Here is a 12,667-nt window from a genome sequence, read left to right as displayed (position 1 = left end):
TAAACACCACCTACCCTCGCCAGACATCCACCCCCCCCTGACCCCCCCCCTCACTGTCTCGGGGATGGTGTGGTCCAGGGAGCGCGCCTCTCTCCTCTCCTCTCTCCTCCTGTTGAAGTGGATCAGCTGCAGAATGGTATCTCCCTCCTCCTCCTCCTCCGCCTCCGCCTCCTCCTCCTCCTCTCCCGGGTGGATCGCGCCGCTGAGACCGGGCAGCCTGAGCCTGAGCGCGGACGCAGGGGCAGGTTGCTCACCGGCTCGCTCTGCCTCCTCCGCCACCGGCTGGATGTCGCAGCGAAAAAAACCTTCCGCCAGGTTTAAAATAGAGGCGACTACTTTATATTGAATTTGTTTTTCCGGCTCCGGGCAGGAAGCGTCACCCCCCCCCCCGTCCGCCCCCCCTCCCGCCTCACCATGGCTTCCAACTTCAACGACATAGTGAAACAGGGATACGTGCGGATACGGAGTAAGAAGCTGGGGGTGAGTACTGTTGCACTTGCTGCCTCGAGGAGGAGGAGGAGGAGGAGGAAGAGGAGGTTTTTGGAGGATGAAGAAAGCATCAGGGATTAAGACAGAGGCTTTAATTGCTCCGCAGGCAGAGCAGAAACAGATTAGAGCAGTTTCTCTCGGAGCTGAAATACTTGACAGCTCAGTGTCAGGTGCATGTGGCTGTAAATCCTGCTTCCTGGTTTCTGAATCACTTTTATTTCTTCAGAGAAAGTTTGGATCGAGCCTGACCAGTGATCAGATTGTGTTGGGCTGCAGAATGCGTGTGAGACAGGACTCACTTTTTCAACCTCAATTACAATAGTAAACTAAACACTCAGAGATAAAATGCTGTGTAAACAAAAGGCTAATAATCTTAAATTCTTTCAAAGGATTATGACTGACAGCAGCCACATCATACAATTTTAACAGTCATTTAAAATACATCCCTTTGTAATCGTGTCATTAGGAAATTACTAATATTGATTTCCTGATTAAAAGATTTTCCGAGACAGATTTATCGGCCGATATACTGTATATACTTGAAAATAATGTCAATTCACTTAAGATGTCGACAAAGAAATGTAAACAAGGCTTGATTTTTGTCGAACCGTTAATTTCTTTGTAAATAACTATAAATACAAAGAAAACATAAATGCAAGCAAATGTATAGAGCATGAAAGCGTATACCTCCGCCAAGGCCTAGCAGTCCCCTTATGAAACCACATTAAATCTCACTAGATCTGGATTTTGATTTGGATCTTTAACCATGTTTCACATGCTCGTAGATATCAGTTCCCTAAATGTGCCTGATATTTTTCATCAGCATCCATACATCCATGAATTATTCTTTCTCGCAGTGTTAAAGAAAGTGAAAGAAAAAAAATCCCGGATCCACCCTCTGATCCATATCCGCGCTAAAATTTTACGAGTTCTTCTTTCACCCATGCTGCATCCTTCCAGTTTCACAGTAATCCGTCAAGAAGATTTTGCACAATCTTGCTTACAAACAAACAGACAGCAGTGAAAACACAACCTCCATGTCCCAGGTAATAACACAAATTTTTTCTCCCGAAATGTAAACAAATCGCTACAAAGCTTCATATTGGCAAACGGCAATACCGATACGTCTGTGAAAGGCTTATATCGGCTGATTTTATGAGCCAACCGCTAATTCATTCGTGCTCTAATTAACACTTTGTCATACGAATTCCAAGATGGACAACATAATAATGGGAACATCGTTTATCACGCCGCTGTTATCCATCAGCACAATTCTTACTGTACTTTTAACTCTCCTTCTGCCCCAGCGAATTATTCCCAGTAATGAAAAGTCTCATTGAACTCCGGCTGATTCTGAGTGATTGCGGCTCCTCAGTGTCACGATAATGGATTTCCATTGAGATACAGCGGGTAGGGGGGGGGAACGGCTTAACTGCTTATATTGAAATGAATGATATGTATATTCAATTATGAGTGGCTGATTGTCTGACTCATAAAGCCATCTGCTTTTTGTTCGTACTTCCAGCTCATTACGCTAACAGAACAGGCACACTCCCTCTCCCTCTGATGAAGTGTGATGATGGGGGCTAATGATGTCTGCCTCCTCACATCATCACCTGGCTTCATCAACACCATTTCCCCATTGTTTGCTGCTTTTCTTTTGACGACTCTTTGAGAGCGATCATTGTCGAGCAAGAGCGATCTCTGCTTCCCCTAAAAGACTCGCACAACCTAATCCTGACATAACGAAAGCACGGCACATTTTGTTTGCACGCAAATTATCTCCTTTACAGCTACAGCCCGACCCCATTTGTTGACATCTTGCTTAGGCTATTAGCATCTATGAAAAGAGGCAATGCGCGGAAGAGCCTATGACTTTGCGAAGCCGATGAGAATGCATGCTGTGTCTGCTGTGCTTGGAGGTATGGATGCTGTATCTCTCCCAGGTCCACATCTCATCCTGCTGTTTGCGGAGAAAAAGTGTTTGTGTCCCGGTCGCCCACTCCCTCAGCCCACAACCCGCTTGCTGCTGTTTCATCATAGAAAAGCCATGCTGCGACGGCCTCCGAGGACCCCGCTGGTGGTTGACAGAATGAAAAGAATTATACGTCCACGCTAGGGTTAGTTATTCTCATTCGGAATCGGATAGAACAGAACAACAAAAAGGAGCAGGGATAGGGATCTGGATGCCTCAATCAACAGGCACTGATACATCCCTGTGATTATTTCTCCTGTTTTTACCGCGGAGGGGAAATATCTTGTTGGTGCTAAATGGCATATTTTTTATTTTCAAGTGTTTTTTGTGTTGTGTTTTGAGAGAGATGAAAAATCCTAATGTGTGACTGACTCACACGTGCGTGGGCTGACTGGGAAGATAAACATCTGGGTCGAAGAGAATTATATCCAGAGTTGGAGAAAATCGTTGTTTTGTGGAACACATGAGCCCAAACAAAATATTTGGTATATTTTATTTTTGCCCACTTTTTTTATCTGCTGATTAACAGCTCAATGATGTTTGTGGTTTTAGGCATCATTATTCTGACTGGCTGTTAAGCATCTTAGCAGAGGGATACGGAGGAAACAAAGAGGCACTGTCCTCTTTGTTTCTTCATCAAAATACAACCAAAACGGCAACATAGACGTCCATCTATCCTCCAGTGGTCAGTCCTGTCACTACAACTGGGCAGCTTTACCTCCGCCAAGGAGGTTAGGTTTTCTCTCCTGTTTGTTTGTTGTTTTTTTAAGAAGGATCACGCAAAAACCACTGGACGGATCACCATGAAACTTGGTTGAAGGATGCGTTATGGGTCAGGGAAGAACCCATTAAACTTTGGTGCAGGTCCGCATCAGGTCGCAGATCTAGGAATTATAAAAATAGGGCATTTTTAAAAATGTTCTCCTGATTTCCTACAGAATAATTCATGGTTCTTGATGACAAAAATCTGGCATAATTACGAGACTAAGGAGTGTGTACAATTCAGTGCAGCTTGATTGAAGGAGACTATTGGGCCTTGGCGGAGGGAGGCACTCTGCTAGTGCCCTTCTAGTTTTACATGTTTCAATACTCTGGGAAATGATACCTCTGTTTTGTTACTCACACCAATCTCTGATACTTTGAGGCAGACAGTATTTTTTCCTTTTTTTTTCATTTTACATAATAGTGCAAATAGGGCCAAAACCAAATGTTGTTTTGTATTAAGGATTGATCTGCCAATTATTCTCTGTAAATTGATTTACAGTTGGTTAATGAAATCAAATCTCCCTTTGGAATTTCTCATAGCCCGAGGAGACGTCTTCAGTTTGTTTGTTTTATTCCATTAAATGGTCCCAAACTCTCCAGAAATGTTCCGTTTACTATTACGTGAGATAATGAAAAGCAGCAAGTTCAGCAGCAGAAAGATATTTTTGGGCGTTATGCCTTTATCTGACGGACAAATTCTCAAGGCTGGAATCGTAAAAAGATTAATGCATTAGTAAAGTAGACGTGTTAAAGTCTTTGAATAATTGATTAATTGTTTCATCTCTAGATGCCAGCGCTCAGTTGTTGTTAGTTTTGGATGATCAGTGCTACAGACACCTTTCTTGTTCGTATATTTATCAATCTTTTATACGCAGATATCTTCTCAGATAGAGTTTTAGGTCAGGAAGGTGTTTTCCTCTTCATTTGATTCTTATTAAATACTTTATTTTTTAAGTGTTTAAAGGTCTCTCAAATATCAACCATCAAGACTTGGCATCACATTTGACCTTCTAACTCTCCCGCCTGGCTCTTTACTCTAATGCTGTGTCAGTTAAAATGTATTATACAATATTTTTTATTGGAAAGTGGTACAGCTGAATGGTTCCCTTTATGAGATATGAACTAAAGTGGCCACACCAACACCAGCAGCTTTGGCTGAATTCATCAGCATCCGTCAATGTGATTGGCTCATTTCCAAACCTCGTCATGTGTGAAGGTTGAGGCCACGAGGTCAGGCCTTCGTTCTGCCGAGTGATCAAAATTACCAACCACTTTCTCTCCCCTCTCTCCCTCTTTTTTTTTTTTTTCGTCGCTTTCTCTTTCTCCGGGGACATTTGTTTTCTTTTTTCTCGCTGACATGAACAGCAATGATTTCCTACATTAGTCAACTTCTTTGTCTCTTTGTTGTCAGAGGAGACAACAATGCCGCGTTCTTGAATGCACAAGTAGTCTGTCTCTCGTTTCTTTTCTTCACTTCCTCACCTTACCGCCCATTCTCTCACCTCTCGTCCCCCAGCGTCTCACCTGTACTCCCCACACTTCACAGTGTCTCGCTCATCCTCCTCTCCCCGACTTTATCTCCCCCTCGTCTTTTCTTCCCCCGGCTTTATCCGGCGATCTCCCTCACCTCGTCCCCCCTTTTCTCTCTCACCTTTCTCTCCTTCACCGGTTTGCAGACAGTTGAAAGACTGAGCACAAAAGCAGCCTATTCATCACCCGACACTGCACCCTCCGTAACCCCAACAGGCCATTCCCCCTGACACTGTGCAAAGGCCCATACACACACACACACACACACACACACACACACACACACACACACACACACACACACACACACACACACACACACACAAATTGGCTTGGTTCGGCAATGAAGAATTGGCACACACATGCACTCGACAAACAAGTAAACAATCTGCTGCCAGAGAACAGTGTGTGGATTCTCAATTAATTTTAATCATGTGGCTTTGTGTGGTACAGTATTTTTTTTTATACTACACGAAGACAAACCCAAATGCTCACAGGAGCCAAATACAAGTGAAGTGTCTCCACAAAGAGGAAAACATCAAATCTGGCAGAGTCGGGAAACAGCAGTAGTGATATTGCGTGGTTCTCTCTTTTTATCCCTCTCGGTGAAAAGCGGCTGATGCTATCAGTGTGGTGGACTTCTCTTGAAAAGCTGAATTACATGACCTTTGAGTAATTTGTGTGCCGGTCGCAGTCCAGGTACATGTTTCCCCAGGTTTTGGATCACGGTGGTAAATGGAAAAGGTCAGCTGATTAATATTTCCCCCCACCTTCCGTCCCAACTTTTCTTGGAACCCTAACAAAAGATGGTCATTTCAAGTTTGCCGCAGGGGAGTCTGTCCGCCATTCACTCTCTCCATTCACAAACATGTTTTGACACTTCAAAGCGGCTGTAAATCCGATACTGGCTCAGGGGCACATATGTCATATTTTTAAGAGAACACCGAGCACTTCATGTGCACGCAGACATCACACGGATTTATTTCACACCACAGTATTTTCACCAGTCAACACAACAAACTCCAAACTGACTTCTTTTAAATAAAACCAAATGTGCAGCACAACAGGGAGATTGTAATTTTACTTAATTTCAGATTTTTACAACTGAAATAATTGATATTTGTACATGGACCAAATGAAGGCACATTATATAAAAGATGTTGATGATTAACCGGCCGTAATATCATCTACTAACAGTTATTTAGAAACCTGACTGTGAACTGTGTTGGTTTTTAAAAACATGAACAGTGAGATTCTAAGAGGCCACTGGGCATCTAAAAATCTGAGATTGTATCTTTAGCCCCTTTTACACTGTTCAAGAAACCCACCTTCACCCCCTAACATCTGGCTTTTATCTGCCATTCACATTAACGCTCCGGTCAAATGAAGTTAAACAGAGGTTTTCATTGGCTCCGGCTCCGATTGGCAGTGATGGAAACACGATACTCGGGTGAGCGCAATAATTTATCTCCTCTACTTTTGCAGCCAAGACGCTGACGCAGCTTCTTTTCCAACACAATGTTATGACGTGACATGGTGCGTAATTGGCCATGAATGTTTGTATGCTTACTGTTTTTTATAACAGTGATTTTTTTGTATCGTGCAAGATGGGAACACAGTCAATCACCTTTTTTAATGATATATGTATACATACACATATACACTGATGTATACATATACTTATATACACACAAATGTGCATCGTTTTACATTCAAACGACGTGTGGTGTGTGTTGGACTGCAGAGTTGTCTGCCCTCCTTTACATTCCAACCCAAACAAAATTAAAACCAACAATCTCAACAAATATCTTAAAAATGTACATGCATACCTCATATAAAACGCTGTTAATGTAATCTGTAATAGCAAGAATAAAATAGAAAGGGACGAAGTTGTTCTCTGCTGCTGTCTTAGTGCAGTTATGAGGGTGCTTTGGTCAAACCACAACATGAAATGTCAAAGCAGAAAACACATTAAAAATGCATTATGTCTGGCCCAGAATGAGGAGGAGTGAAAATACAATCAGCCAAGAGTGTGGATGTAAACAAATAATACAGACTGAGAGTTTAGGTTATTCATCATCCTAACACGAGGATATCATTTGCAAAAACAGGGTTTACAGTCCTGTTTATCGATTTATTGAAGGGATTTGGGGCCTTAAAATTACTTTTTTATGAGTTAACCATTCTGCAATCTTGGGCATTCGCACAAATTCGTCTGTTTTTAGGGAAATGAATGTGTGTAATTTAAGGACTGTGTGTGACAACAACTGCAGCCGGGGCTTATTAGATTCTCTCCACCTTCGGTCTTGTTGGAAGCTTTCAGGGAAGTTTAATGTGTGACAGAAGGTTTAATGTGCCTCGATACAACAGAAATTGACAGGACGAAATACTGGTAATTTGTTGTGACTGTTTAAATGCATCAAAATACATGCGTAATACTCCTACTAGAAACTGATTAGGAATGTTTACTGATGAGATGAATGTAAAATCCATGTGTCTACCCATCTTTGCACTGAAGGATTAGAGTTTGTCAATGCTACAGTCGAAAAACAATCCACTTTGGGATGAAAGATATTGAGTTTAAATCATTCAAAAACTAGATCTGCCCTCAATCCAAGGGCAAACAACCCTACGTCTATCCGTCTTGCTCTTGCAATAGAAAAAGAAAGCTGTCTGATAATTTATGCCAAATAGTAAAAACTCATTGATCTCAGCATTATTTTGGTCAAATCAGGAATGATCAATCACAGTAGCAGTAAAAATTAGGCTTAAGTTTAATTAGATCACAATCAATAATCACCCTGAGAGATCCAACCCTCCAGGCGTATAACATTTTGGTTCCTGCCGCAAAAACCACAAAACAACCTGAGGTATTCACTAAATATTGGATTTGGAGTAAATTGTTAAACCCCTAATAAATATGTCTTATTACATTAAGAGTCATTCACTATTTCCTGAGAAATTAATCCAAGTGATAATAAATTCCTGGATCTGTCCGTCTGACTGGATTTGCACCTCAATTTTACTCCCCAGTAAAAAGGTACTCCCCATTCATCAGTTATACGATGGCTTCCATTAAGTGACAACAAGGAAGCAGGTCTCTTATATGCTGCTTCCAAACATGTAACTGAGAAGGAAAAACAAGCTTTTTAATATTGGGTTTTGGAGACTGTTGAGATCCGATGTTAAGCCTGTAGAGACAAATGCATCACAGTGACAGAGACATTAACAGTGCACACAAAGCAGTTTTTGTCAATGTGGTTGTTAGATATGAGAACAAAATCAACAGTTATTACCCTTAACATACTTTTCTCTACCCACTGGTGCTTTCCTCTCATCTCTGTATACAATAACTCACTGCATTATCAATTATTTCTCTTTTGTCTCCCTCAGCTCTTTTTGACTTACAAGTGGGTATTTGTATCCAGCAACAAGCAGCCTTTATGTAGACAGTGTGCATTGTGTTGGTGTGTGGGTATGTTCCCCCTTGTTGGCGCACAAGCACCCACCAGGGCTGAGGCAAAAGGAGTGGAGAACAATGTGTCTATTGTCCTAGATGGCACAGCCATTTAAGATAGGATCTTGCCACTTTCATGCACTCGCTATTAACAATGACAGGCCGTCTAGAATGGTGGATGTCGGGAGAATTTCTTCACCCCGGGAACTGTACTTGTCAGTGGAGCGTAGACAAAAACATAGTCAGCTGTGTTAGACATGGATAAATGTGACTCGGGAAAAACAATCAGCAGATAAGTGGATCGTTAGATTTCTTAAATTCGGGGGCCACATCTAGCTTTGTTCTCTGCTTTGCCAAACAGAAACCGAAACTGTAGCAGAGAGAGGATTTTTTAATGTGCCTTGTTTTGCTTCTGATTTTATTTGTGTCTTGTGGGGGGGGGGATGTAAGCCACTTTCTTTGGTCTCCCTCTCGTGATAGATGTGTTTGGAATGGATGCATTAATTCACAGATATGCAGGGCTGTACACTGCGTGGTCATTTCCTCTGGTTTCCATCAGCTTCCTCCATCAGACAAAGACTTGAAGACAAATTACCAGCTTTTATTGGCCCTGATGAATTGCATCTCTCGCAAGATATGGGAACAACAGCCCAACGCTCGTTATTCAATTTGAAAAATGGGCCTCTATTATAAAGTCTCTTTCATAAATAAATCTCTGACCTCACTTTAACATTTCACGACATTGATTCCCGTTGTTCCTAATTATCAAGAAAGCTTTTTTTTGTCTTGAACAGGGCCAAATGTTATTAGTAGCTAAAAATGTCTAAACCCCAATTGATTAAGTAATGCACCATAAAGAGACAAGTGGTTAATAACGCCCCCCTTGTATCAACACTCTCTTTTCTTGTCCTCACTCAAAGTCAGGCTCTTAAAATACAAAACAGAACTTAAATTTCCGCCCCTACAACCTTTTCTCTTTTTCTGGTCTCAGAGTTGCTTTCTGCCCCCCCCCTCGCTTTGAAATCTATTCACAAACACGCCGGCACTGTCCATATCAGCTTTGTGTTCCCAATGTTTTCTGATGAGCTGCATTCCAAAGTGCAAAGTTCTCTAATCCCATCGGAGGAGAATGTCACAGCCCAATAGAAGAGGTGTCAAATCCCAGCAGACCATTCACACTGACAACACACAAGATACTTGCTTCATCTTAAGTAAAAATTGACACAACAACTGCCTTTTCCAAGCCTAATTAGATTTTTCTTCCATTTTTGTTTTTGTCAGTCACTTTATTGTTTTTGCCATCTTATCAGTGATGGATGATAAAGTCAGTCTATTGTTTGTCAGTCCACAACTTTGGTCAAGGCTGGAATATGATGAGCAACTACTTGATGGATAGTCCTGAAATTCTGAGTGGACATCTGCAGACTGATTATCCTCTGATTTTGCCGCCATAATGTTTTGTCATTTTTAGTGAACGTCTCAGTTATTGGATGGGGTTGCCATCTCATTTGTTAGACATTCCTTTCCGCCTCAGTATAAGTTGTGGATGGGGATTTTTCATGTCGGACCATCATCGGGTCAAACGGTTATCTATTTTTATCTTGTTTTATTTGTCCGGTACTTAAGAAAATACCAACAAAATACATTCCCATCAGCCTCAGTTGTAGATGTAATGTTGTTTGTTGGGAATTAGCTAATGTTAGCAGGCAAACACGCTTAACTAAAGTAGTGAACATGGTAAACATTGTACCTGCTAAACATTAGCATGATAAGTTGTCGTGCCGTGTGAGCACAATATGACCATGATACCATGCTGCTGTTAGCATTTAGCTCAGAGCACTGCTGCGCCTAAGGTGTTGGCACAGCCTTACAGAGATGCTAGTTTGAATAATAGTCTCTTGACATAATATCTCTATAATTAATCTGACTGATAGTGTAAATGGAATCAAAGCCCTAGATTGTATTATTTAACCCAAGTTGTGTTATACTACTGGAAATTCAAAACTATTTTTGTTAGCTGAAGCAGTTAAATAGCCGACAGAGAGAAGTTAGATTTCAGCAATGTGCTTACAGTCATTGGCTGATCCTGATAAATCACAATGCCGTCACTGCTGTTAGAAAGTTGTCTAGCCGAGGAATTATCAATTAGCCGCATTTTACCTGAATATCTTTTGTTCTTTTTTCTAGTTTCAATAAAGTTACTGAATAATTTATATTGTTATATTATTTTTATACATTAATGTCCAGTCACGGTGACATCAATTCCCTTAATGACGTTAGCTGCGTGATTTTTAAAAAGGTGAATGCATTTTGCTCCATACTCAAGTCTATCTGATCCACATATTTCACCGCCCACACAGTGCTCGGGCTTCACAGGTCTCTGTGGTAGTGTGTTGCTACACTGTGCAGATACACTGGAGACTCACCTATAAAACACCAGGCCTAGAGGAATCTATCATAGCTCCATTAACACTTCTGCTTCATCCTCCTCTCCTCGCCTTCCTCCCCTCATTAATCAGCAGACCAGCCCTCAGGGCTCTCTTCTGCAGCTATAAGCTCACTTTCAGTTCGAGTGCTTATGTGTGTGCATATAGTATGTGAACATGTATACTTCCATGTGTCTGTGTGTGTCTGCAATTTTGTGACGATGTTCAGTTTCCAGAAGGATTTTCTTTACGTTTGTGTCCCTCCTGTTATATATTGAATTAAAAACCTGAGAAAGATCCATTAGATTTCCTCAGATGATGTTGTTGTTGTGTCAGTCATCCCCCTCAAACTGCCTCTGAAGTCAATTTAGTCTATATGTGATCTGATAGTATTGTATCACATCAGGTTTTCCGAGGTGAGCTGTCAAAGCTGACAGTTGTGTGCGGCGTTTCAAAAGTGGACCAGATGAAGTTATTCTAAGAACAAAAAAGTTCCAGTTACCTTTTGTTTATAACTGAATCAGGATCTATAATGAGTTCTTCTCCTGCTGTTACCTTTCATCGGCCTGCTTGCCAAGCGTTTTCAGTACAGTGCGAAGCCAAAGATAGCCTCAGCTGTGTGTCTGTGTGTTAAGAGCTCGTCTTCGTGCCTGTGTTCTTAATTTACTCAGTGCTGTGCATATGTAAACATTATTACTGTCTTGCTGAAGGAGAAATAATTAAAATAATACACCTGATCCGCTTGAAAATACAAGCAAATAAAGGCTTGTTGGATTTTCCCAGGCTGTTGAGTAAACAACACATGTTTTTCATGTGTCACTAATTGTGAAGTGCTGTATTATTAACGTGATGATAAAAAAATCTTGACCTTAGGGTCTTGTGTGAGCAGAGAAAATAAAGTGTGTGCATGTCAACCTGTGTAGGAGCGTTGTTTGTTTCGGTTTTGCTTGGAGTTGAGTTTGTACTGCACTCTCCTTCTCTCTCTCTATTCTTTCTCAGGGGAGTTCTTTTAATAGTAAGGAGGTGACAGTTTGCTTCTTGCCGAGCACCGGGGTGACAGTTTGGTACCTGCCCAGTGCGGCATAAATCGCTCCGGCTGACTCACTCTGTACGCTGCATGCAAAAGCTGCCGGCTTTCTTAGATTTGTGCTCCCATTGTGATGAGCCGAGCTGACCTCGAGTGCAGGCCAAGGCCATCTGATCCCCTTTCTATTAAACAGCTTTTTAATATTTCCTCAACAATTATTGTTCAGGGAATGAATTTTTGGGATAAGGACTGCCAAGGGAAATGGAGCACACAATATAGCAGCCTTGGCAGTGGCACTTTGAGCGGATCGTTTAAAGGTCATAATGGGGAAAGTAATGGTCCTTTACAGCCGTAAAACAATTGAAAACATAAGGTTACTGGATAAAGTTTTGAAGTGAAATCTATGAGATATAAGAAAATGGAGTTAATAAGGCAAACTTGACCCATCATGAGTTGTAATGGGGTATAATATACCAGTTGATAAAGATTTAACTTGAAAAAGGAAGTTTGAAGTGAGAGCAGACATTGGGGTCAGCATTAACTGCTGTTACCCCACTCCCTCCCCATCCACGCACACACCTCCCTCCCTCTCATCCCCCTCTTATGCTCTCAGTTGTTCGCTCTAATTTCAGAGAAACGTCTGTTGGACGAAGTGATAATTGCATTCCTCAATGATTTCATGCTGAGACACACAGTGACACTGAATCACAGCCCACTTAATCCGAGGGAGTGTGTTCTTTGGAGGGAAATGAGACAAAAACAATATGACAAACTCCATCGGACCCTCTTCTTTGACATAAAAGTGCACTTCCACATTCCCCTCCCTTGCACACATTGCGTGCTCACTCCCTCAGTGTCCTCTTTTGATTCGCAGACCAAATGTGGCTGAGTCAAGTTAGTTCCAGCGAGCACAAATCTCCTGCTCTCTGGTTGTGAGGGAATAGCTGTTGCAGACACAGAGCCTGCTGCTTTCCCAGCTAACCGTATCACAGAAGCAG

At 41.7% G+C, this 12,667-nt stretch overlaps 1 protein-coding gene across 2 annotated transcripts in view; it reads left to right on the top strand.

Moving 5' to 3' along the window:
- Positions 1 to 209: 209 nt before the first annotated feature.
- dok6 (docking protein 6) overlaps positions 210 to 12,667 on the top strand; it is a 42,923-nt gene continuing 30,465 nt past the window's right edge. For both annotated transcript variants that reach the window (XM_034571998.1, XM_034571996.1), the window contains exon 1: positions 210 to 480. In XM_034571998.1, coding sequence (XP_034427889.1) covers positions 415 to 480 — 66 coding nt within the window. In that variant the 5' untranslated portion in view covers positions 210 to 414. The remainder of the gene's footprint in view (positions 481 to 12,667) is intronic.

This window comes from Hippoglossus hippoglossus, chromosome 20 (genome assembly GCF_009819705.1).
Source record: "Hippoglossus hippoglossus isolate fHipHip1 chromosome 20, fHipHip1.pri, whole genome shotgun sequence".
Classification (NCBI taxonomy): domain Eukaryota; kingdom Metazoa; phylum Chordata; class Actinopteri; order Pleuronectiformes; family Pleuronectidae; genus Hippoglossus; species Hippoglossus hippoglossus.
The sequence above is the reverse complement of the archived record's forward strand: the minus strand, read 5'-3'. Positions and strand labels throughout refer to the sequence as shown.